At 38.9% G+C, this 27,231-nt stretch overlaps 1 protein-coding gene across 1 annotated transcript; it reads left to right on the top strand.

Moving 5' to 3' along the window:
• Positions 1 to 114: 114 nt before the first annotated feature.
• LOC119258445 (serpin E3-like) lies at positions 115 to 24,032 on the top strand. Its single transcript, XM_037526771.1, is given in 9 exon segments — positions 115 to 176; positions 3,472 to 3,718; positions 4,116 to 4,128; positions 5,479 to 5,572; positions 5,574 to 5,648; positions 6,349 to 6,498; positions 14,896 to 15,014; positions 23,403 to 23,489; positions 23,986 to 24,032. Coding segments are annotated over 9 exon segments (894 nt in total).
• The last annotated feature ends 3,199 nt before the right edge of the window (positions 24,033 to 27,231 follow it).

Here is a 27,231-nt window from a genome sequence, read left to right as displayed (position 1 = left end):
TTCCCAATGTCCCAAGTTCCAACCAAGGGATTTCCATTGCTGTTTCAGGCAAATTAATAAAGAACACTTTACAGATATCCATTAAGTACAAATATGCTACTAGGAGCCTCAGAGATGGAGGTAGCCTCGCCCCTGGGAAATGACTCTGACGACACCCATGGATTTTACTTTCACAGGTAGGTCATTTGATCTTACAGAAACCACAAACAATTGTTAGGCCTCTGTTAATAATCCCCACTTTACAAATGGGAGATTAATGATATGGCAAGACTCAGTTCACCCAACAGGCAAGTTCCAAACGCTCTGCCTCCACACCTTATATTCTTTCCACAATTCCTAACCCCACTCTCAGCCTTCAGCTGCAGAAATATCTAATACCTTGCTTTCTGTAGTATTTACCAGAGGCATCCTCATTACTCTCTTAGCTCAACCAAACTTTTGGACAACAGGCTAAACCTAACCCTCTTTTAATTCTCAGTCAACTAAGAAGCATCGTGAAGATGGCTCTTATAATTTGAAATTTTATATACATTAACCTTACCAAATCAGGACCGACTAGATTTAGCATCACATTCATCATAAGGGAGCAAATATATTATAAAGGAAAGTAATAACCACACTGGTTTCTTAAATGAGTTAAAGGATGGATCTACAGCAAGATTCATGAGAATATCATTTCTTCCTCTAGTACTTTCCTCCTACTCTGCACCCAGGGACACTCTCCTCAAACCCTCCACGCCTCCCTCCTTTATTCCTGATCTATGGCAGCCCTTAAGTTTTCCTTCCTTCTGCCTCCTCTGACTCAGCATTTTACTAGAGTCACCAAATCCCCCTCCCCAAGAGCCATGTCTTGCTATTTCATTTGGAGAGGCCAAGAGGAATTAAACCAGCAGTGACAGGAGTCTCTGTCAAGAACTGTGGGGGAGACACTTGTCATCTCTCCTATCAGTCACTTTTGCCCCATCATGCACACAGACCCTGGAGACACACACGGTGAGGCATAATAGGAGGCTTTGTGTTCTGTGGCCCTGAGTTCATCCCCATTTTGAGAGAGGAACCAGGTTATCCTGGCAGAGAGACCCCAGCCCACCTGTCCTTCACCTGGGGGAAGAAGGGAGGGCCGTGAAGCACCATCTCCTGAAAGCGGTTACATTCAACAAGTTTATTAATTTGTCTGAAACCCAGTTCCCTCGTCTATAAATGGGGATCCTAATAGCATTTAATTCCCAACGTTGTCGAGAGGATGAACTGTGACCATGAATGTAGAGCATTGAGCACAGAGATATGTGCACAGTCAGCCTTCAGGCTCTGCTATTCTGGCGACGTATATTCTGATAGTGCCCACAAAAGCTGGTCCTGCAAGTAGGCAAGGATAAACTAGGTGGAGAAAAGATTTCTTGAGCCCATTTACTCTCCTACCTTAAAGTGTCTGGCTAAAAGCCTGCTGGTACTGGCCCAAGTCAAGTGAGAGACCAGAGCTCAGCAGTACTCGCTAAGGTCGTACAACACCCTGAAATGTCTTGCTTCGTTCCTGCAGACAAGTCAACATTTTCAGGGACCTGAGTCTATAAATACATATGACCTTCCTCAGGAGAGGAAAATCTAATTAGAAGTATTTTTTTTTTACTTATTTCTTTTCTCATTAAAATAAATGGCAAGCCCACAGCTAGGCTGTAATTCATGACACACATGTCTTGCCTTCATTTTTTTATAGCTGAAGATTCTAAGAAGCAGCTTTGGTAGTGATAGTTTTGTGGGCAAGTAAAATCTGCCCACAACTGAGATCTCAGCCTGCTGGCTGGGGGCCCTACCCAGGGTGTATTCTGGGTGCCCATGTCCCTCCAGAGGACTTTGGTCAGGCAAGTCGGAGGTCTGCAGCTGACTCTTGGCCTGGCCTCTGTGACATGAAGGATGTGATGTGGAAAGGACTGACTCCAAGCAAGTCAGGGATGCATGCCAGTAGGTGTCCTGAGGAAGCCAGCCAGGCAGGATGGGGCAGGAAGAGGGTGCAAAGCATGCACCTTTCGGGGAGATGTCACAGGTGGGTTAACAGGAAGGAGGGGGGGGAGGACAAAGGAAAGCCATGTTCTCAGGCAGCCTGCATGGGAAGGGTAACTGACTGCTGGACAGGCCCAGCCAGCTCATGCCAGGAGCAAAATTTGGGGTGTTCAGTTATGCCCTGTCTCCCATTGGGCCAGAGACCTCCTTTCAGTTATGGATATCTAGGAGAGAATAGAAGCTGCAGTAATGAAAAATGGCATGAAACAGAAATCCTCTGACTGTGAGAAGAAAGCAAACTCCAATTGTTAGGGGGAAAAGGATGTCCTAAAGCTAATTCCATACAGGCTTTGTGGACTCCATCCCCACCCCAGGCCAAAGCCAAAGACACTGGGAACTCCAAATCCCATCACCACCAAAGGGAAGGTGGCTGGGACCTGAGGGTGGGGTTAAGCAGCCAGGTTGGTATAAAGGCAGACACGTGGGCTTTGGAGGGGTCCCCCATTTTGGCTCTCCGCCAGCTCGCAGCGTCCGGCCAGCTCTGAGAGTGACTTTGGGTTTCCAGGTCGTTGGATCGGGTAGGACGCATTAAAGACTTTATTCCCTATTTTCTCCCTGAGTTGTACATTTTCCTTATTTCCTTTTCCCTTGTAAATAAACCTTTTATTAACCTTTTGTGTGTGCCTGTAGTGGAGTATTCATAAGTCCCTTGTAAGCGCGCGGTGAGGACCCACAGCCAGGCAACCCGTTCAATATCGGGGCTGCCCTATAATGCTATGACATAGTAAAGAGAAATCCTGTTGCCATCCAAGAAGGTGGCAACTCTTGACTCCCTCAAATGCTTTTTATCTCCTCAGCCTTCATGCTGGTTCTCACTGACATGAATAACACTGAGCTTTCTGCTGGGTCTTAGGGGGTGGGGGATGGGAGGTGTTCTTACCTCCCTCTGTGTTTCTCCAATTGAAAGCATAGTTTATTAAAAAGTCTGCAACCAAATGTCTGTCGCTTGGGCTTGTGTCATGTGGTCACAGAATGGATTTAAGGCTCTGTGCAAGATTTATCAACAGTTTAACATCCTGGCCACACTCTGTCATTGTTACTTGTGACGTTCCCCATAAATCAGTTAGCTTCGTAAATATTTGAAGCCCCATAGCCTGCCCACCAGACCTGCTGTAGCCCTGGTCAGCATTACTAAATCAAGCATTTCAGGCAGGACACCCTCTGGGATGCGGGTAATAGCTTTCTGTTTGACTTACCCAAACAGTTTAATTTCTTTATGATCCAACATGGTTTAATCAGCAACTTTCAATCTGTGTTTCTAGATGAATTCCTGGGTGGCTTAGCTATCTATGACTTTTTCAGATTGATTATATATATATGGTAGATGAGCCTTATGAAATAAGAGTGAAGATGTTGGGGCCCTATTTTCAATGCAATGACTCTTCACTCACACTCATTGTCAGTTTATTCCAGTACCTTTTTCATAAACCAAGGAGTGAAAGATTTCTTGCACATTGTTTATGCCATGCTACCCAACTCCAGCCAAGGCACCAAGATGGAGATTCCCTGCACCTTTTTTGTGCAAGAAGGAGCACCGCGCTCCCCCTGCTTTGTCAGGCAGATCTCTTCGTGGGCCAATAACAGCCTGCAGCCAGCCAACCTCAGTGAGCCCAATGGCACCATCGTCCAGGTCAGTGAGCGGGCCTCCAAAAGACCACAGGTAAGAGACCCATCCACCTCGATGAGGATAGTGTCCGAGGGCTGTGAAGACAAATCCCAGCCATTACTTGCCCGAAGCCCTGTAGATTCGCACTGAGTCCACCCCCAATTGCTGCATAAGTTTGTGGTCCTGGAAGGCCCTGCCCTTGAGTGACATGCTCTATGGCAAGCAAATCTGACCTTTGGCCTTCTTTTCAGCCTCCCCCACCTCCACCGACACTGCTGTCCCACTTCCCACACATACACAGGCAAAAAAGGCATCTTTAGAGACGCCAGCAACCAGCAGAGCCCTGTGGGCTTTGTCCCCAGCAACTGTCCTCCCAGGTCAAGTTCCCCCAGAACTCAACTTGCACTACAATTAATCCCTCTTCCTCTCAAACCCACCCTTCCTGTGACAGAAAAATGCAATAGGTACCCCAAAAGTGATTTCTTAGGAATTTAGTTTAAGGAAATATTTTAAGAGATGAAGTTATATGTAATAAGGTGTTTTTCCTGGTGTTAGCAAAGAAAAAGATTTACAAACAACCTGCCTGTCCAGCAATGAGGAATGAGTCATATTATGCAGTTATCATTATGATTAAAGCTAAGAAAGATTGTTGATATTTACTGAGTGCTTTATCTAGCATTCATCTCCTTGCTCAATATTTTTAGCTCAGTTCACCCCACAGTCATCCTAAGATGTAGGTGCTAGGTCCCATTTCACAAATGGAGAAACTGAGGTACAGGAGTGAAGCCTCTCACCCAGGGTCCACAGAGTCAGGATGATAACCCCGGCGGCCTGGCTCCAGCATCCTTGATAATTACAAAGCTCAGACAGACAACAGGGAGAATATTCTAAAACCAGTGTTAAGAAGCAAAATAGCAAGTGATTGCACTTTATGACTGAACTGAGAACAATATGTGTGTGGACAGGACTATAGGGTTAAAATGCAAACATTAAGATCTCTATTGATATGGAGGTTTCCAGCTCTCTTTTAATTCTCTCCAATGTTTCACATTATCTTTTCAAATTAATTTAAAATGCTTAATTCCCTGTCTCATTGTGCTGCAGGGGACCCAAGACCACAGTTACTGCTCTCAACCCGCAGGGTGGATCATCCTCTAAGAAAGAGGAGCAGTGAAGCGCCACGAAGAGCCTGGTGCTGGGCCAGGCGGCTTGGGTTCAAATCCAAGGTTTCTATCTTGAGCAACTGTGTGGGTGGTGTGGTTTTGCCACTCACAAGCATGTGACCTTGCACGACCCCTCCAAGCCTTGGCATTTATAAGACTGCGAATAACAATAGAATTTTGGAGAGGAGTTAGTGACGGTGTGTTAAAGCCTTTAAGCAGAGTCTAGCACAAGTGTGTGTTTATTAAATAAAGGATTGGGCAAACACCATCCCCTAAGGGGTGGTCAGCCTGCTCCTCTCTCTGGTAATGCATGGAATTTAAAGGCTGTCAGGAAAGTTGCTAAGTTGTTGTCTAAGCAAAGGCTCTGTCAGGGATGAGGCCAAGCAGCTGGGGCCTTGGGGGTGGTCGGGGGTATCAACATGGGAGAGTTGATACACAGCCCTGCTCCCTCCCAGGGGTCTGTCTGAGCAGTGCACACCTCATGCTTCTGGGAACGAGCAGGGCAGCCCAAAATGTTCAGAATGTACAAGCAAGGTCTTCAGCACCCATTAGTTACAATTCATACATACTAACTACTCATACACACCCAAGCTCAGGGCTTCTCTGCACCCTCAGAGCATATGCTCAGGTGCCAGCTCTCCTTGCTTGCAGGTGAGGTCTCGGGAGGCTCCACATGGGCGCCCCAAGGTGGCACAGCATCTGCACAGTTGGCATTTGTGAGCACCACATCCTTCCAAAGTTCCTGGTGGCAGATTCTCCACAGACACCCAGTTGCTGCCTTTCACCTGTACCCAAGGCCTCGTCCTCCAGGACGAGGATGTGTGATGTGTCAGATGACTGATGTCAACTACAGTGAGCTCCTTCGTCCCATCCCTTAAAGGATCTGGCCACGTCTCCTTGGTTCCCTCTGCTGTGTGGAATAGAGAAAGACCAGGGAGTCAGGAGGCTCTTAGGACATTGAGGAAGCAGATGGGGAACAGGAACCCAATTTCGTGCTTTCGTGCTTGCTGTTTCCCTCTGCATTTAGGAAAGAGAGGAGGTTGTGTGAAACCAAAAACATTTGAACCCCCATCTTCCTTGGCAAGCACCCCTAATAAAAACCACTTCACTGTTTGGTGCTGAGAAAGGATAGAAGATTGAGCGTCCATTGAAAAGTCTCCCGGGAGCTTGTCCACACTCAGTCTCACTGGTCCTGAAGTGCCTTTCTTCTGCCTGCCCACCCTGATGATAGTCATTCATCCCGGTGAAGGTGGAGTGCACAATGCCAGGGAGTTGCCCCTTTCCGACCGGGTATATGGCTTCTCCCACGTGTTCCCAGGCCAGCTACTGCAGGTCCTGTACAGGGATTCTAGGTCTTAGGATCAGAAGGGGTGACCAGAGACTGTGTCTCAACAGTCTTTGACCTTAGACTGCTTCCTGAGGGTGAAGTGGACCGTCTGTTAATCACACTTGTTGTTTCTTGGTCTGTGAGCTGAGCTTTCCAGGGTCCAGGATTGTTATGTTCCCTTGGCTGCTATACAGAGCTGACTCCCCATTTACTGAACCCCCAAGTCAGTTCCAGGACCCTATAGGCCATCAGGTGGAGGAGCTGGAGCAGCCTTACCTGGGAAGCAAGACAAGTCTGCTCCTGGTGCTGCCCCATGTCAAAGACACACACTCTGTCTTCTCTGGGCCAGAGTGGAGCCCCCAAGCTCCCGTTTCAGCTTCACATGGCAGCCAGCTTTCCAGCAGGAGAGAGGGACAGTGCAGCAACCTTCAAGGAATGTGGCCCAAGTTTTACACATCCCAAGATTACACAATTGCCATTTTTTCAAAACCAAAAAAAAAGATAGTTTATACAATTGAGCAAATACAGATACAATTCTCATCAGAAGGCAAATTAAGGCATAAAAGTTGAAGACTTTAAGTCTTAGTACTGAAGTTTCTCATTCTTTCAGAACAGAGATGAGCCCTTCTTTAGGAAAACTTAATACACACACAGTTTGTCAAAGAGTATATGATGGTGCTAGATTTTGTTTTTCAAAGGCAAAAGCTATTGGCAAACCATTACTTTACAAAAGGATTTCTCATGCAACTTCTTTAAGTGACTAGCTTTTCTAGTACATCTAAAATCAGAATAAATTTATAACTAATCTGTAGACCAATATGCACTGGTGAATGCAGTCTGAGGGCTCGTTTTCAGCATGTATATGCTTCACGTTCCTTCTCTCAGACGCCCTGGCCTCCTCCACTGACCAGTTTCTCAGCAGCATGGAGCCAGAGGTCTTCGCAGCGCTCCTCAAGAGGTTAAAAATAAGTTCAGGCACTGGAACGAAAACATACAGATAAAGAACAAAATGTATAAGGACTTTTATTCTACATTAAGGACGTTAACATACCAAAAGAATAATCAAGAAAACCAACAACGAGTGTTAAAATGTAATTTACATCCGTAATGATGCAATGCCCACAAGAAAGACCAATATATCAAATATATATTTGTTTAATCAATAAAACACTGAGTTACTAGATCAACATAGTAGGAAGCTGAGCATGAGCATTTTTCTGATATTAGAAGTGATATTTGTGTTTTTTAAAATCCATGAGCTCTCATATCCAAAAGGAGTTTTGCCCTTCCTTCACAGAGCTTCTGGTTATCATTATTTGTGGTGTTTCTAAGGATATTTTCTTCTTTTTAAAAAAATTAAGGTATATAATTCACATACCATACAATTTATTCTTTTAAAGTATACAATTCAGAGGATTTTAGCATATTGGCCAAGCTGTGCAACTATCACCATCACCACTAGCTAATTTAGAACATTATCAATATTCAAAAGAAACCTATACCCACATCATTACACATTCCTCTCTCCCACCCCCCACAAGAGCTGGGCAATCACTAACCCACTTTCTTCCTACATATATTTGTCTATTCTGGACATTTTACATAAATGAAATCATACAGTAAGTGGCCTTTTGTGTCTTCTTTCACTAGCAAAATGATTTCAAGGCTTATCCTTGTAGCATATATCAGCACTTCATTCTTTTTATGGCTGTGTAATAGTCCATTGTATGGATAGAATACACTTCTTTTTCTTTAATTTCCTTTTTCCCAGCTATACTTAGGTATAATTGTTATGTAACAGTTTTATATATTTATGTGTGCACCATAATGATTTCATATATGAATATTGTGATATGTATCACAATTGAAATGACTAATACATCCATCACTTCACTTAAATATCATCGTGTGTGTGTATATACTGCATTTCATTTATCTACTCATCAGTTTATAGACACTTAGGGGTCAAGACACTTTTTCTTGTGTCCACTTTTGACTTCTACAAACATTCATGTGCACATTTTGTGTGGATACATATTTTCTGTTATCTTGGGTGAAAATCTAGGAATGGAAATACTGACTGGGTCATGTATTACCTTTGCATTTTACACTTTGAGGAACTAACAGACAGCTTCCCAAGTGACACCACCAGCAATGTGTGAGTTTCTCTGTGTTCTTTTCAGCACTTACTATCACCCACCATTTCTGTTGTTGTTTTGTTCTTTTAAAATCTCTCTTAATGTTTAATGGTACAGAGTTTCCATTTGGAAAGATGAAAAGGCTCTGGAGTAGATAGAGGTAATGGTTGGACAACAGTGTGAATGTACTTAATGCCATTGTATCATACACTTAATACATTATATACTTATCAAGTTAAAATGGGGGATTTTATGTTGTGCATATTTTACTACTACAATTTTTACAATCCCTTTTCATGAAACTGCTTTCTCAATTCTGGATAAGAAAGTTGAGAGGTTGTAAACTCCGAATAGCCAAAGCTCTCCTGAAAAAAAAAGAAGGGAATGGAGGCATCAGACTCCCAGACTTCAAACTATACTACAAAGCCATAATCATCAAAACTGCATGGTATTGGAACAAGAACAGACATACAGACCAATGGAATCGAATAGAAAATCCAGAAATAAACCACAGATTTATGGTCAACTAATCTTTGACAAGGAGCAAAGAATATGCATTGGAGCAAGAAAGTTTGTTCAATAAATGGTGCTGGGAAAACTGGGTCGCTACATGCAAAAGAATGAAGCTTGACCACCACCTCACACCATACACAAAAATCAACTCAAAATGGATTAAAGATCTAGACATAAGACTGAACCATAAAATATATAGAAGGAAATATAGGCGAAACACTACGTGATTTGCACATCAAAGACATCTTTACAGACACATCACCCAAAGCAGTGATAGTGAAGGCAAAGATAAACAGCTGGGACTACATCAAATTAAAGAGCTTTTGCACAGCAAAAGAGACATAACAAAAACAAAGAGAAACCCCACCAACTGGGAGAACATTTTGCACCCAACACTAATGATAAAGGACTGATCACAAAAATCTGCAAAGAGCTGATGAGACTCAACAACAACAAAGAAAATAATCCAGTCAAAAAATGGGCAGAAGAGCTTAAAAGAAACTTCTCTGAAGAGGAAATGCAAATGGCCAACAGGCATATGAAAAAATGTTCAACATCACTTGTCATCAGGGAAATGCAAATCAAAAACTACCATGAGATACCATCTTACACCAGTGAGAATGGCACATATTAAAAAACTAGCAACAACAAATGTTGGCGAGGGTGTGGAGAAAAAGGAACTCTTCTGCACTGTTGGTGGGAGTGCAAACTGGTCCAACCACTGTGGAAAGCTGTATGGAGATTTCTGGACCTACTAAACATAGAGCTTCCATATGATCCAGCAATTCCACTCCTAGGTATTTACCCAAAGGACACAGAAACATCAATTCCAAAGAACACCTGCACCCCTATGTTTATAGCAGCACTGTTTACAATAGCTAAGCTTTGGAAACAACCCAAATGCCCAAAATAGATGACTGGATCAAGAAGATGTGGTACATATATACCATGGAATATTACTCAGCATTCAAAAAAGATAAACACATGCAATTTGCAGCAACATGGATGGCGCTGGAAGGGATCATGCTCAGCGAAATAAGCCAAAAAGAAAAAGAAAAATACCGGATGGTCTCACTCATAGCAGGAATCTAGAAAACTTAAATAAGGGACCAGGAAATGAATAACTATAAGAAAGTGAAAATCAAAATCAACAAAAAACTATGAACCAAGACACTTTTAGGGGGGCGGGGGGTGGGAGGGAGGGATTGGGGTCAGAATGGAGGGGCTGCAATTGTATGGGGAATATAACAATAAAATTTATTAAAAAAAAAAAAAATACAAAAAAAAAAAAAATAAAATAAAATTACAAAAAAAAAAAAAAAAAAAAAAAAAGCTTGCATTCAGGAACTGACTAATTATTCTTAGTTATACTCACTAGGATGCCTGCCCCTCCATTGTGCCCTCCAGCATGCCTCCCTCTGAGCTTTGCTTTTCTGCTCTGACTGAAGGCAAGAAGGCTGCACCTGTCTGGCATCTCAATGGTGTTACAACAGCTGTGGGAGGAGGCCCCAATTTTTTTCTTCTAACCATCCGAGTCGGTGTGAAGTGATAGCTCATGGTCACTTTCATTTGCATTTCCCTAAGGACTAATGATGTTGAAAATCTTTTCATGATCTTATTGGCATTTATACACCTTTTTTGGAGCAATATCTATCCAAATCCTTTGGCCATTTTAAAAATAGTTAATTGTTTGCTTTCACTGTAGAGTTACAATAGTACTCAATGTATTCTGGAAACTAGTCCCTTAGTAGATATGATTTGTAAATATTCTCTCCCATTTTGTGGGTGATACTTTTTCTTTCTTGGTAGTATCCTTTGAAGCATAAAAGTTTTTAATTTTGATGAAGTTCACTTAATCTATTTTTTCTCTTCTTGTGCTTTTTTTTTACATCATGGTTAAGAAAGCATTTTCTCTTAGCTATTTAAACATTTAGCCAAGGTCACAAAGATTTGTGCCTATATTTCTTCTAAAGATTTTATAGTTTTGGTCCCCATATTTAGATCTCTGATCCATTTTGTATTAATTTTTTTATATATGGTATGAGGTAGAGTAGCAACTTATACTTTGTGTGTGATTATTTAGTTATCCCAGTATCATTTATTGAAGAAATTATTCTTTTTCCCTTTGAATTTTCTTGGCATACTTGTTGAAATCAATTGACCATAGATGTATTTTTTTTTAAGATTTATTTATTTATGCATATAATAACTGGGGTAGAGGCCAGAGATGGAGGGTGGGTGAGAGGATTCACCAGAGACAGAGCGGGGAACAGAACAGGCAGACTGACTGAAATACACTGCTGAGGGGAGCAGCAGGCAAGACAGGAGAAGTCTGCCGTGCCATGTGGGTATCTCCCTGGCTGGCCCTCACTGCAGAGGCTGTGGACAGCTTCACAGTGCTGTGCTCAACCACCTGTGTCACCAGGGAGACCCGACATATGGTTTTATTTCTGGACTTTCAATTTTGTTCTATAGGCATAAATGTCTATACTTACACCAGTATCACACACTCTTATTACTCTAGTTTTTTAGTATGTTTAGGAAACAGGAAGTGGGAATCTTTCAACTCTGAAAATCTTTTGTTTTCAAATTGTTTCAGCTATTCTGGGTCCCATGCATTTCCTTAGGAATTTGAGGATCAACCTATCAATTTCTGTCAAAAGATGGCTAGGACACAAAAGGATTATGTTATATCTATAGATGAATTTAGGGAATATTGCTTTCTAACAATATTGTGTTCCAATTCATGAATACATTTTATTTAGGCTTTCTTTAGTTTTCTTTCAACGATGTTTTGTAGTTTTCAGTGCACAAGTTTTCCACTCTTGTGCTAACTTTACTTCTAAGTATCTTACTCCTTATCATGGTGTTGTAAATGGATGTCAGATTGTTCATTATGAGTATAAAGAAATAGTTAATTTGTGTATTTCGATTTTGTATCCTGCCACCTGGAGGGACTCATTTGTTAGATCTAATATTTTTGTGTGTGTACATGTGTGTGGATTCCTTGGGATTTTCTATGTGTAAGACCAAGTTCTCTGTGATTAAAGATGGCTTTACGTCTTTTCTAATCTGGATTCATTTTATTTCTTTCTCTGCAAAATTGATCTGCACATTCTTTAGCACAATGTTAAATAGCAGTAGTGTTCATTCTTGTCTGATTCCTGAGCTTTTGGGGAGGTGAAAATTGAGTTTTTCATCATTAAGTATAATGTTAGCTCATCCCTTATAATCACAGAAATGCAAATTAAAACCACATAGAGATACCGCCTCACACCAGTAAGAATGGCACATATCAAAAAAACAAGCAACAGCAAATGCTGGGGAGGATGTGGTAAAAAAGGAACTCTCCTACATTGCTGGTGGGAGTGCAAACTGGTCCAACCACTGTGGAAAGCTGTCTGGAGGTTACTCAGTCTACTAAAAATGGAGCTACCATATGACCCGGCAATTTCGCTGCTAGGGATCTATCCAAAGGACACAAAAACATTGATCCAAAAGAACACCTGTACCCCTATGTTTATAGCAGCACTATTTACAATAGGTAAAACCTAGAAACAACCCAAATGCCCAAAAATAGATGACTGGATCAAGAAGATGTGGCATATATACACAATGGAATATTATTCAGCAATCAAAAATATAAACAGGCCATTCGCAGCAATGTGGATGGAACTAGAGGGAATTATGCTCAGTGATATAAGCTAGAGGAAAAATAAAAATATTGGATAGTTTCACTTATAGCAGGAATATAGGGGAAGGAAATAAGACATCAGTGTAAAAAATAATAACAGTATAAAACACAACAAAGCAAAAACAGACAATTATAAATCAGAGACATCCTGCAGAGGAGGAGGAGGCAGGAGAGGGATCAGAGGGAGGGAGGGAGGAACACAGGGGACTGTGGTGATGGTGCACGGGTGCATTGGTGAAGGAAACTCTATGGGGACTACCACTGAGGGGGTGGAGGGAAGCAAATATTGTTTAAAAATGAACGATGTAAAAAATAAAAAAAATTAATATTAAAAAAAAGTATAATGTTAGCTTTGGGTTTTTTGTAGATGCCCCTTTTCAAGTTGAAGAAACTCCCTCTACCCCAAGTTTGTTGAGTGGTTTGTTTTTATGAAAAGATGTTGGGTCTTTTCAAATGCTTTTTTGTGCATCTATTGAGATGATCCTTGATTAATGTGGTGCTTTCCCTCAAATGATTTTCATATGCTGAACCCACCTTGCTTACCTGGGATAAATTCCTCTTGTATATGGTGGGATTTATATATTGCTAGATTTAATTTGTTGGTATTTCATTTAGGAGTTTTGATCTATATTCCTAAGGAATATTGGCCTCTCATTTTCTTTCTTGTAATATCCTTGTCTGGTTTGGTAGAGGGTGTTTTTTTTTTTCCAGTTCATATTTTTGTAGCAATTCTTCTGAACTTGCCTTTATAGCCATTCAAGAAACTCACCCTTATCCTTCATAGTCACACCTCACTTTTACTACTGTTTTCAGCTTACTAAAAAAATGACATGTCCAACTTTATCTACTCACCATCTTCAAATCTATACTTGACTTCAAACATCTCTTAGCTCTTTCTCAATGATACTGAAAAGCAACAAAACCACAACGGCAACACAGAAGTACCTGCAGCGTGCTGGGCACTGTTCTGAACCTCACGAGGAGGAGTCCACTTTCTCTTCACAGAATTGCGAACTAAGGAGTACTACTATGTTCATGTGATAAATGAGGAAACTAGGTAAAACAGGCAAAGTAACTTGTCTAGATTTCTCAGCAGGAATGAGACTGAGCCAGGACCCAAACCTGAGTGAAGAATCCCCACATTCATGCTCTTAACCACTATGCTTCTTAAGAAAATTTCAGAAGGGTCATTCATGAAACTTTTTGGAGAAATATCAGCATGCTTGGAGAAAGCATATACCACTAAAAAACTATTTGGAATAGTTTTATGAGAAAATCTGATATTTCTGTTTAACACATTGGTCACATTGTCTTGTATAGCAATGGAGACCTTTGATGTTAAATGGTTTGTCCAATATTTTAATTCTCCTATAAGTTCTGCATGATTTAAAGAAAAAGTTCCATTTTGAACTTTGGTTTTCAAAGAAAAATAATGTCAGCAGTCCTTTCAAAGGATACTTCAATGGTAAAATTTCAAATACCTTGCCCTTGGGGAAATTTTACAAAGCTGGGTACTGATTCTTTCTGCTCTAAGGCCTTCCAAGGAAAACTCAAACTTTAATTTGCATTCCTTCCCTGCTGTGCTTCAAAGACATACACTGCACACAGCAACCATAAAAATGTCTTATCAAATACAAACATGTTAAGAGAGACACTGTTGTTAATTAGTCAATAACTTCTTTTCTACACCTACTGTGTGTGAGACGCCACAAGAGATGGGAAGTAGCAGAGAGTGGACAATGAGAGCACAGGCTCCGCTCTCTTTCAGCCTTGGTCTGAGTAGAGCTCCACCACATATTCATTACGTCCACTTGGGCAAGTTTCGTAAGCTCTTTGAGCCTCAGTTTTCTCATCTGTAAATGAGGATAATAGAAACATAATTATATGAAGATGAAATGAGATAATCCACATAAAATACTTGCTATAGTGCCTAGCACATGGTAAACCCTCATTAAATATTATTATTATTAAGCAATCGAAAATTGACTGGGATAGCCTCTCTTCCCAAGTAGTTCATAGTATCATAAATAACAGTAATAAGAAGCAGAATGTTCTGTACATCAAAAAAGTAAAAGTGTTAATGAGGCCTTAAGAACCAAAAGTCATTAAGCAGCTGCAGAGAAGAGGAGGGAACAATGGGGCTTGCGGAAAGGATAGTAATTCAGAGGCCATCAGGGGAGATGCAAGGGACCTGGAGAGAACAGCGGAAACAAAGGTGAAGAAGTGGGAGAGAGTGTGTGGTCAAATCCCTCAATGAGAAAGGTTTCTGGAAGGAATATTAAAAGATAAAGCTGGAAATGAGCCTGGAAAACACTGACCTAGAAGTTATGGGGTTTGGATGTCATGTGGTGTGTATGAAGGTATACTAAAAGAGAGTGTTAAGTGAAAGTTGATAGTTTGTTTTTGTTTTTCAGATTTAGGAGCCAGGATCATTTTGACTTAAAAAGCATTTTCAGTTCTTGGGAAGTCACTGACCTTTTTGATCCACTCAAAGCTAACTTGAAAGGAATGTCAGGTAACAACTGTTCTTTTTCCAAACCTTTTGACATTGTGTTTGGGGCACTTTTATCATCCTTTGATTAAGGAGTTCTCATTGTTTTTAAAGAGACTTCAATGGTAAACAACCACAGTTAACATTGTTTAAAAGAATAAAGTACTTTATAAAAGAATGTGATGCTTCTGATAACAATCAAATTTAGAGTGGACTTTATGGTGAAGGGGTGTTTGCTGAGAGACCTTTGAGTACCATTTTCAGAGACCACCCTCAAAATGAGGTCAGTGGCCACGGGACACAATACAATTCACCCTCCCTTTGCCTTCATGACAAAAAGCATGCCAGAGACATTGGTGCAACATCAAGTCTCTTCATCCTGACCTCCTGCTGTCATTCCAGTTGCACAGACACCCTTTGTTTCTACCTCCTCTCCCTTCCTCCTTGTCTCCCTCTGTGCTGTTCTAGGGAGATAAACTTGAAACTTATCATCCATCCAACATCCTTCCCTCAAATCATCCATGTGCCCATAAACTTTCCCTAAAATATTCTCCTTCCCAGCATCCATATTACATTTCTTGCCCATAGTAGACGTGCTACTGTATCAGTAGGAGCTGTGTTTGCCTATGAACTGACAGGAAACTTGCATCTAATATTAAGAGAGTGGAATACCATAGCCATATGTTCCAGAATCATTTCATGAGACCATTGCCAATTCCAAGACCCTGGTTCATTTCTGCTTAAGATAGTAATACATATTTGTACAAAGATGACACTGGAGCAGGCATATTCATTGGCCTTGGCATTTTTCTTGCCTAATGAGCTTAATAATTTAAATGCTAAAATCTCACAGTACATAAAGGTTGCCTGAAGTGTTGTTCAGAGTCTTCTTTTTTAAGGAGTCACAGAAAAAATGGCACTATGGTCCACAAGGTAAGTCTTGCCCTGGGTGTTAGATGATAACAGACAGACTAAATGACAGTTATCAAATAAAACACAGGTGTAAGGAACTATTTAGAATATTTAAAAATTCCACAGGCTCATTGCCTAAACAAAAGATTAACGAAGCAAGTCAAATTTGGGCATAGAACTTCCAGCTATGCTTGGCACAGAGGATATCCAGTAAGTATTGTTGATTTGGTTGAATGACACAACCAGAAAATTTCCCTCATGACACAGGCATAATCTGACCTTGTAGAGGAAAGAGGAATACTGGAATGAAATATCTGAACTTGTGCTCTCTCTAACTTTAATAACCTGTGAAATCCATTTACAGTGTCTTCTTGCAACTCTGAGACTCAGACATGTATCCTCATTGTTGATGGCAATATTATTCTTTTTTGTTTTTGATCATCCTGACCAAAATTTTGAGGCCATTCAAGACCTTTTTTCCATATCATTACATTCAATTAAACCTATGACTTAATGATTTTGCTGTTATAGATCTTAAATATCTATCCTTTTATGTCCTAGAAGTACATCTTAGAATGCCATTAATCCTGTGTCCTCTGGGCTTAACTAACACTGGGCTTAATGCAGCAGCTTATTGGTAAAGACTTCTGAGGTCCATAAGTTCCTCTGATAATATCTAACAAGCAATGTAGTTTTAACAGTACCTTTTTGGACACCTAACCTCTTTTTTAAAATAATGCAATTCAAGTCTACTTATTTTTGTTGAAATCAACAGAAATATAGGCTCATGGATATAGCTTATTAATTATGAAGCAGTTAGCAAATGCCAAGTGTGAAGCTTGCATTCACATTTCACTCTGATAAAACACACCAGCCTTATAATCCCACCCAAAGAATTTGTTCCTCTGATGCAAGGGTCACCAAAGTAAAAATTTATCAATACTCAGCTACTCTCATTCATTTACAAATCACCTTCTGCTATGACAGAGAAGTTATGATGAACACTACATGATCCACAATGGCTAAAAAAAAATTACTGTCTGGTTCTTAAGGATTTCCAGTAAAGTGTTGCTTTCCAATACCTATATTTAAACATAAGAGACTAGTCACCTTCTATGCCCAAGAACACTTTGATTCTGGAGACATGGACACCGAATCTAAGAAATAGCCTAAAATGGGGTAGTCATTACCCACCTCTCTCATCTTTTGGAAATGAAATTCTTTATCATATAAAAAAGCTTTAGCAAAGAATTTGCAAGAGAGTAAGTGATGAGAAAAAGCTGGCCATCCTTCCCACAACTAACAAGGGGCTACCAAGCAGTTCTGATCTATTGATTGAAGCTCAACCTTAGGGAACATTTGGTCTTTTCTTGCCATTTGGTTCCAAAACCCAGAATCATTTGATTCACATTATCCTTCCCCATTTAAAATATCACTCCTTCTTTTGCTGTCTGAAGAACTTGATAACTGTCATTTCAAAACCCAACTTAACCCAGGGTGTAATTTTTCTTCCTGGAAATCCTAGACACTATGTCAGGAATGTCCAAGAGTAATTCCAATTCACTTACACAAAAAGAACTGCTAGAGATACACTTCTTGAGAGAATTACTTCACAAAGATTAAACAGGCTTTGATAAAAACCCATGTTTCCTAATCCAAAAAATATCCCTCATGCACAAACTTGAAGCTTTGAAAAAGCTATCTTATTCTTTACTTTTATAAGTAGGTTGCTTCTAATCCTGGTTTATTAAGAAATACAAGATCATTGGTACTACAACTTTGTGAAAGAAAAAAAAAATCAGTGGTTGCCAGGTATTTGGGGACAGAGGAGAAGTGGTAAAGTGAAGTATAGGAGGATTTTTGGGGGGTATTAAAACAATTCTTTATACTACTGCAGTGGTTAATACATGATACTTCATTTCTCAAAACTCAATTTATAGTACAATGAGTAAAGATTTGTACATGATAATTAAAAAAAAAAGATTTAGAAGTTGTAAGAATCCCACAATTAAATGCAGTATGTGTCAAAACAACCTAACTTTATTACAAATGTGTGATACACTCTCACTAAAAAGTGGAGCGGGGAGAGGTATCAACCTAAGTAACTTAGGAAATGGAGGCTATAAAAATTGTACAAAATCACAGTAAAGGAGGAGGGGAGAGGTCAAGGAAGAAGTAGTAGAGTAGCAGCAGCAGCAAGACGCTCCCTATCACTATGACTTAAATGGGCAAACCACCCATAGTTGTTTGGTTACCTACTAAAGCTAACTTATGACACACCAGATCAGACTGGTCAGAGCTGCATAGGTCATATCAAAATTACAGATTGCTCCTGACTTCAGTCCTCCTCCCAAGGTCAATTAGCAACTAACCATAAGATAAGACACCAGGGGTGAGGCTGAAACATGCATTTGAACCACAGAGACTAAGAAGAATAGCAACGAAAGGTAAGAGGAGCACTGCACTCTGCCGATATCACCCTTACTCCACCACACCACTAAGAATGTCTTCCTGGATCTATGGCTTCTCCAGTGTTGGAGGGGAGGGCACGGGGAAGAGCAAAGATGGACATCCAGTTCACTGTTACACTACTCTTCCTGAAGGCCTACTTGGGTCTCACCTCACAGAGATCCCTGGGGAAATCCATGGCTATCAGCTAAAAATAAAGGGGTGAGAAAAGGATCTGTGATCTAGCTTTTGCACATCATGTTCCTGCTTATAGAAGTCTGTGAGTAGAGATTCTAACCAGAGTACTGAGGATCTGCAGAAGCCAGTGGCCTCTGCCAGTGGCCCTATCTCACCAGTGAGTTCAGTTGCCCTATGGTACGTACCACCAAGCCACAGAGACCAGCCAAAAGCCCCACCCAGCAGTGAAACCAACCTACAGCCCTGCCCAACTTCCTGGAACAATGTTACCCTTTCTGAACAGGGAGTCCAGCCAGCAGCAACATGCATATGGGAAGCACAGTCTGAGATCCACCTGACCAGGAGCAATTATGGAATTCAGCCCAGAGGCCTTCCATTCATGGAATTTAACCAGTGGCATCAATCTGCCAAGGGAACATGGCCTATTACCTTGCCCAACTGGAGGTGGTTGCAGAGCACAGTTAGTAGTTCTACCTGACCTGAAGCACAGTCAAGTTCTGCCCAAACAAGGAACCCACCCAGTGGCCTCAACACCTCAATGCAGAGCCCAGTCAACAGGCCCACTCAGCTGCATGATCCAATGAGTAGCAGACCCATATCCTCAGAGCACAATCAGTAAGTAGCCTTGCCCAAGTAGAGACCCCAATAGCAAGCCACACCTGTCCATAAATGCTGCCAGCTGACTGGTCAAGATTTTTCTCTGCTAAAGCAAATCTGTAAAGTTTGGAAGAGGAGATCATTTACTGAAATGCACAGCTATAAAGGCAAGGAATCAAGGATCATGAAGAGTTAGGTAAACAGGACACCACAAAAAAGAAACTTAGAAAAGTCCAGTAACTAATCATAAAGAAACAGAGATGCATGAGCTATCTGACAAAGACTTACAAACAATACTCTTAAAGAAGCTCAGTAGACTACAAAGACACGCAGACAAAATTAGGAAAACAATGTGTGAACAAAATAAGTTCAACCAAGAAATAGAAACCATTTTTAAAAAATACCCAAACACTTTAAAACTGCAGAATACAATACTGCATTAAAGGATTCAATAGAGAGCTTCAACAAACAGGCTCAACCAAGCAGAGAAAAGAATCAATGAAATAGACGCTATGTTTTTGAAAATATTTTGCCAGAGAAAGAAAAAAGGAATGAAAAAATTAAAGTTTACAGGAGTTGTGAATTCCATCAAAAGAAAAAATACACATATGACGGAATCCCAGAAGACGAGAAAGGGATGGAAAGCCTAGTAAAGCAATAATGGCTGAAAACTTCTAAAACTTGGAGAAAAAATGGGTATCCCAGATTCAAAAAGCCCAAGGAATTTAAGCCTCAAAAGAACTACACTAAGAGACATTATAATTATAAAACCTCAAAGACAGAATTTTGAAAGAAGGAAGAAATGACTCATCCATACAAGGGAATGACTATAAGACTATCAGTGGATTTCTCAACAGAGATTTTAAGGCCAATAGTGGAATGATATATTCAAAATGTCAAAAGAAAAAACCCTGCCAACTAAGAATACTATACCTGCCAAAGCTATCCTACAGAAATAAAGGCAAGCAGGGCCTTACCAAACTAACAAAATTTTCATAAACTAATAAAATACTGAGGAGTTCACCACCACTAGACCTGCCTTACAAATTATGCTAAAGGATATTCTTCAAGGTGAAATAAAGAGATGTGAATCAGCACTGTAAAAACCTATGAATGTACAAAAATCACTGGTACTGGTAAATACATACTGTCATTTGTCCCTTAATAATGGAGATATGAGAAATGAATTAATAGGCAAATTTGTCATTGTATGATTATCAAGAGTGTACAGTTATACTCCACATAATGATGTTTTGGTCAACAACAGACTGCATATGATAGTGGTCCCTATATATAACCTGGGTATGTAGTAGGCTATACCACTTAGGATTATGTAAGCATCCTCCTCACACATGACAAAAGTTGCTTAATGAGACATTTCTCAGAATATATCACCATCATTAAGTGACATATTAACTGTATACATCTCTCTCTATATATATAGCACTGTCATAAAAAAGGGACATTCTGCCATTTCAACATGAAAATACCTTGAGATCATTATGCTAAGGGAAATAAGTCAGAGAAAGATTCTGTTATCTCACTTATATGTGGAATCTAAATAAAACAAACTCATAGGAAAAAAGTAGATCATTAGTTGCTAGGGAAGAAGTGAAGGTATAAACTTCCATTAGAAGAAAAGTTCTGAGCATTGTGATTTTACTTAATGTTGTGTTGCATATTAATAAGTTACTGAGTAGATCTTATAATTTCTCAATACACAAAGAAATTACAACTATGTAAGGCAATAGATGATTAATCTTATTGTAGTAATAATTCCCCAATACATACATAAATCAACTGAGCTATACATAAATCAACTGAAGAAAGCAACTAGCCATAGCTTAGTTTCAGTCTTTTTAGCTCTCTCTCTCTCTCTCTGTATAAGCACACAATTTGCAAAATGTGCAAATGTGCAATGTCCCTATATATGTGCATCAGTTTATCATAAAGCTGCATCTTTTGTCTTTGCAATTATAATTACTATTCGCAAAGTTAGTATCTTTTAAAAAGTTATTGCCAGAATTTGCTTCTAGTTTATCTTTCTCATCACTTGCTTTTAAAAGAGCAAATTATATGCTTACACAATGTCTTAAACATTTTGAGAGGATGACCAACCACACACAAAGCATGGATAGTCTTCACCAACAAAGGGTAAGCAATCATTTAGATGAAATTTGTCAAAGACACATCCTATGTTATTACCCTATGGGTCTACAGACAACATTTCCTTATGTTCCCCAGAATGTTAATCTGTTAAGGTTGGAGACAGGATGGTATAAGTGGCCCATAGTTAAACTCTACGTATGAGTCCTTCTGTAGAGATTTACTGCAAACTTAAGCAAATTAGCAACTCAGTTCCCTACTAAAAACAAAAACACAAAACTATTCAACCTGCACTTCCCATTTTAATTAACCATGGAACCCTTTTTACAGGATAGCACCTATAAACAATCTTGGCAACAGATTTTGGGAAAACAGTTTGTGCAACCCTCAATGGCAGTTGATAACACTGCCATAAAGGATGAACCTAAGACCAAAAGCTACAGTCAGGAAAATCCATGATTGGCCTCTTCTAGTGGATTTCATTAGTTGTAAAAAATTTCATTATCTACTTAACAAAATTAAACAGATAGGCACTGTATTACAAGACCAAGCAAGAAGACACAAACTCACAGATGACTTATAATTCTTATTTTGATCACAACTGTTGGTCTTCTGAAATGTCAACTCTTACCAGAGATAAAATTTAAGAGATGCAGATTCTAAGACATAACAGGTTGTTGCTGGCTTTTAGCTGTACAAACACATAAATGTCAATTATTGGAACACTCCTGTAGTCTGAGGAGAAAAACTAAGTGAAACTCTTCAGTTGCAATCTCAAGAAAGTGAAATAAACACTCATTCATACCAACTGGTCTTATTTCTCACACTGTGCCAAGGTGCCTGGACTCAGTACAGACACATTTAATATATTTAGCTATCAAAGGTTTTGTAGTGTGTCTGTTCACATCCCATCAACATTTATTTAAAAAGTCCAGATACCATATTAGGTATTGTCACAGATATGAAGTGACAAACTAGTAAAACCTTCTCAGGACTATCATAGATCTATTCTTAATCTACAAAATTCTAATTTTGGTACTGCGTTTCAGCTTGTTGAAATGGTGCTTAATTATTAGAGAAATTTGTTTCTTTCTTAAAAAAATCCTACAGAATAAGATCAACTGTTAAATAAAGCTAGATTCTTCTTGGCTTATAACAAGTGACACTAGATGACTATTTCTATTGACTTTCCCCTTCCTTTGGCCCTTGTCTGGGTTCCTCAGTACTAATACCAGAAAATACATTAAATGAACATTCAATTCATAATTTTCTGTATAACTTATTTACAAGATGGACAAAATGTTCCATATTCTATATTATGGATTGGTTTTATCCTCTCACAACATCCATTTGCCATCTCCTTTATATGCATGAAAAACGAAAAACAATTTAGCCGAAGATGATACAAAGCAGCTTCTCTCAATATACATGTACCTCAAAATTATTATTTTAATATTCATGCTATAGATCCCTTTCCAGTGGCATGCTAGAGTTAGGTAGAATACACTTCTTCAAAGATGATAGTGTTTGTGTGTGCAGTGGTGGGGTGGAAATGGACACTACACTATCAGAATTCCTTATTGAATGTGTGGCCTCATTTTGTTTGCAGATTTTAGCCCATGAGGCAAGTTAATTGCATAACTAGTATGCCTAAGTATACAGAAAGCAATCATGCAGTATTAGACATTATTAATACTCTGAATTATATCTTTTAAAGTCCACAGTACAGACCTGTGACTTTTAACAATGGCTCTTAAAATATAGCCCAAGAAGCCATTCAAGAGAAATCACATCTTGCTGAAAATGCAGCTTACTGGGCTCCAGAATTCACACTGTAACACATTCTCTAGCAATTCTTATGACCACTGATATTTTTAAAATATCGTCCAAAGAAATATAGTTATTTTTGAAAATTACTGAAAAATTTCACATTTCTGAATCAATTTGGAGATGATTAATTTACCAAATTTGAGGTTTTAAAGTTTGTATAAAACATTTAACTTAATTATCTTCCAAACAATTCTGTCCCAAGCTACACATTAAGCAGCACAAGAGATTACAACTAAGCATACCCTTTAAGGTATACTCAAGATTCTCAAGATGCATCAAAAAGTGCAAATAAGTCACATTTTTATTATTTCCTGGGGTTAGGCCAAGATGGCTTTTATGTTTCTGAAGCAATCCAGAAAGCAGAGATTGAGGTTTCTGAGGAAGGCACCAAAACACCTGCAGCCACAGGTATGTTCGCAATTCTCAGTCAAGTTTTCCTGTATCTACTTTTGTTAGATTTATCCAGTTTAACAGTCATTCCTAAACCTGCTTCCTAAAAACTCCAAGTCCAGATGTGGTGTAGCATTTTTAAAAAGAAATGTTAATGGAGAGAAAAGTTTCCAAAAAATGTAGGGAGAGGTACACACATATTTTGAAAAAGACTTGTACTATTATTCCCATAAACAAGGAAGAATAGTTTTGAAAATTATGTTCAGCAAGAAATTTATTTCATGGAGTATTTTGAAAATAAGATGCAGGGTTGGTTAAGTGGTATCTTTTAAAAATCTCCCTAATTGAATCCTGTCTTAACATTAAACAATGAAATAGCATTGGGATACTTTTATTTCTTCAAAAATCAAGGGTATAACTGACTTGACACTTCAATTTTACGACTTTCCCCAAATGAATAGAAATTCACTGAGATTCTCCTGATCTTTCCTGTACCTCTATTGTTACTGAAACTGTCCGATTCCTATTTTTAAAGCAGATGGGCCATTCATCTATTTTTAGGGAGAAACCAACACAGGTATTTTTTTTTAATAGGATACAAATAAATTAAATATTTATGAGCATCTCTCTTACAACAAATGCTCATTTGTTCATGGCAGTCTAAACCAAGCATTCCTGCTAGCTAGTTTCTATGATGGCTCAGGAGTATCTCAGTTCCTGTGCTGTATATCCTAAGAGGGATATTTCATGAACAACAAAGGCTACTAATATTCTCCATGTCTTGTTGCCTTCCCTTCCTCTCAGCTCATTTATAGTTGAAGCAGTTTTGTTTTTAATTGTTTTCTATTTCTGGGGAGATGGAAGTATCATCAGATTAAGCCTTGGCTTGTTTTTCAGATGTTGCCTAGCTTTCTTGTCATTTTAGGGTAAGAAAAGTTTCTTTAGGCCACTGGAGTATCCAAGTAGTTCCCTCACTGGTGTTCTAGTGAATGCCTAAATTTCTGTTCTTTTTCAAGCTTGAAGTTACACAAATACCAAATGTTTGCCCTAGTACTCTGAAGTCACAGAACCTCATCTTAATCCAAAGATAGAACGGTACAGGCACAGCCTTAGCATAAAAGGACAAACATTAAGTCCTTTAAAGGTCAACATTTAACTAACTATTCAACATTGAACTAAGTATTGAAATTATTTCTAATCTCCCCTCACCCATGCCCCTGGAAAACTATTTATCAGGCTAAAAAAGAGATTCTCAGTAAAGAGTTGTTGGCAAGTCTAAACAATGTGTTGAAAAGAGATAGGATGAAACAAGACTAACAAAATCAAGCAAAAGTGGATCTACTTTAACTAAATGTCAGGCATTATTTTTATTTATGGAGAGAAAAAAGTCAAAAGTTAGAATAATGATAATTACTCATAGGCTTTACACAAATTGTTAAAGAAATACTGTCAACATCATTTTATCTGAGAATCATTTGCATACTGCTGTAACGTGCTAGAAATCAAAGGAACACTTGACAAAAAGGATGACGATAACCATTCACTAGGAAATAATCTAGTTTGAGATTATTTTGGGAGAAAAATCCTTCAACAGAGTACACCCTCCTAGTATTTCACCATTATCTCAACCCCGTATTTATTAAATATGTCACTTTTAGAACAGAACTTTCAACAGAGAGCCCTCTCTTAGGAAGGATGTATGTCAAAAATGAAAGATGGAATCTTCTCCTTCAAGAAACAGAGACAGAACTAAACAGAAAGGTCAATGCCAAAAGCTGTCATCAATACTGATGACAGTTGAAAGAGAATAATTTTTTTCTGGAATTTAATTGCATAAATATGATATAAAATCTTTGAATTAGTTAAGGACACACCACTATTTCAGTAAGAGTTTTCTGATCTGCCTTAGTATACAGAACATGTAAGGCTAACCAAAACCAGTGTATGTAAATAGTCCTTATCAATTTATTTATCTCATTTTCCAGGAGGTGCTTGCCCATATTGCACAAGGCAAAGTGGTTACTCTTCTGGTGACAGGGGTATTGAAGAGGTAGAAACCAGTCTCAACCTTCAGTACACCAAAATGACACATCTTACTGATAAGGGTAAAATAATGACCTAATCAATTAACAAAAGGACATACAGGAAATAAGAAAAAAAATCTTACCTCAAGATTAAATTGTTGGACATTTGTCCAGCGTAAAGTCATCCATTGATCTAAAGTGCCTAAAAGACATGGTGATCTCCCCCAAAGGACTCTCCCCTTCTCCTTTGTTTATAAAAATGCTACAGTATCTCACTAATATGCCCATTTTTTCTAAATGTAAAAAACCTGCAAGACACAGGGTGTTACACTTGAGTTTCAATGGGTTTCAAACTTGGTGAGTAGGTTTTGGGATGATAGTGTATTGTATGGAAGCAGAGAATTAGGGACAGAGAGGAAACTGAATGAATTACTTCTTCCCAAGTCCCCCAGGGTTCACTGCAAAAAATTGTATTAAAGGTTAAGGGTATAAACAGCATTGCCTCATGAGCAACTGTGAAATGGAAATAAGAACATTCTGATAGGGAAAACTGTTAAATATTGGATTAGACTGAATCTCTTTCTTGACTATTCATCTCAAAATCTAAATATGTATCATTTAAGACCCGACAATATATTCTGGATTTTTTGTAGCTCTTACTGAATTTAGCAATGTAACTGTAAATAATTATCTTAACAATTCCATCTATTAAATGACATCCTGCTTTACTTAAAGATATTTTGTAGAGGTAAAAAAGGTTAAAGAATTGCATATGAAAATACTATATAACATCACATGAGATGATTCTTTTTCTTGACAGGGTTTGTCTGTTCAGCATTGGAAGAGTATCAAATCCCTAGACTACATTAACAGATCTTGAGCATGCTTTCAACCTCCATGTATGCTTTTCTTCACAAAAAGTTACCATTCGTTATACCCTTGAAATTTAAAAAAATGTTATGCTAACTTGTAAAAAGGGTATGTGATTTTTCAAATATTATGAACTTAAACATACTTCAATTTTATTATGATTTTATAAATCAATTTGCCTCTTTTCATCTAAATAATCTACGCTTCTCTTCTGGTCACTCCTCAATAATACAAGGCACAGCAGTGATCTATGAATGGTAAAGTAGGTCCTCAGTTAGGACATGTGAGGTCATTTTGGGCTAAGGGCGGGAAATAAATGATGCCAGTTTTTCCTTTTCCTGGGTAACTTAGCAGGAAAGCAAAATGAACAAAGTCATCTTAAATACATTTTCTTTCCATTTAGTTTCTAAATAAAATGAAGTTTGTAAGTATGAGACTAGCAGAGCAGAATAAAGAGATCCCCTTTGAACCCCCAATATGTTGTGGGCCTTTTGTAAGCATGGCATCAAGCCGCTCAAGGAGAGACATTTCAGAGTATGTGGTGTACCCAAACTTACCACTCCCTAAGTAAGAGCTTCAACTTTGTGCCATCCACAGTCCTAACGAGAAGGGAAAAGGAACTGAAGTAAAGTAAGGAAACCAGTAACGTTCAAAAGTGTCTGCTTTTTAAACAGTTTTAAGAGTTGGTTGTCTCTCTGCCACAGATACTGTCGTTTTCCATTACCTAGGCAGATGTGAGAGTATGGTGTGGCCAACAAAAGCTAAGAACATATAGCGAAAAGACAATGCAGATTATGTAACATGTAATACAGATAAGTTTAACAAATATGAATTTCAAGTGGTGTATTTTTCCAATGCTTTAAAAA

Source organism: Talpa occidentalis, unplaced genomic scaffold (assembly GCF_014898055.3).
Source record: "Talpa occidentalis isolate TD23 unplaced genomic scaffold, MPIMG_talOcc4v2.1 talOcc4.426, whole genome shotgun sequence".
Lineage (NCBI taxonomy): Eukaryota > Metazoa > Chordata > Mammalia > Eulipotyphla > Talpidae > Talpa > Talpa occidentalis.
The sequence above is the reverse complement of the archived record's forward strand: the minus strand, read 5'-3'. Positions and strand labels throughout refer to the sequence as shown.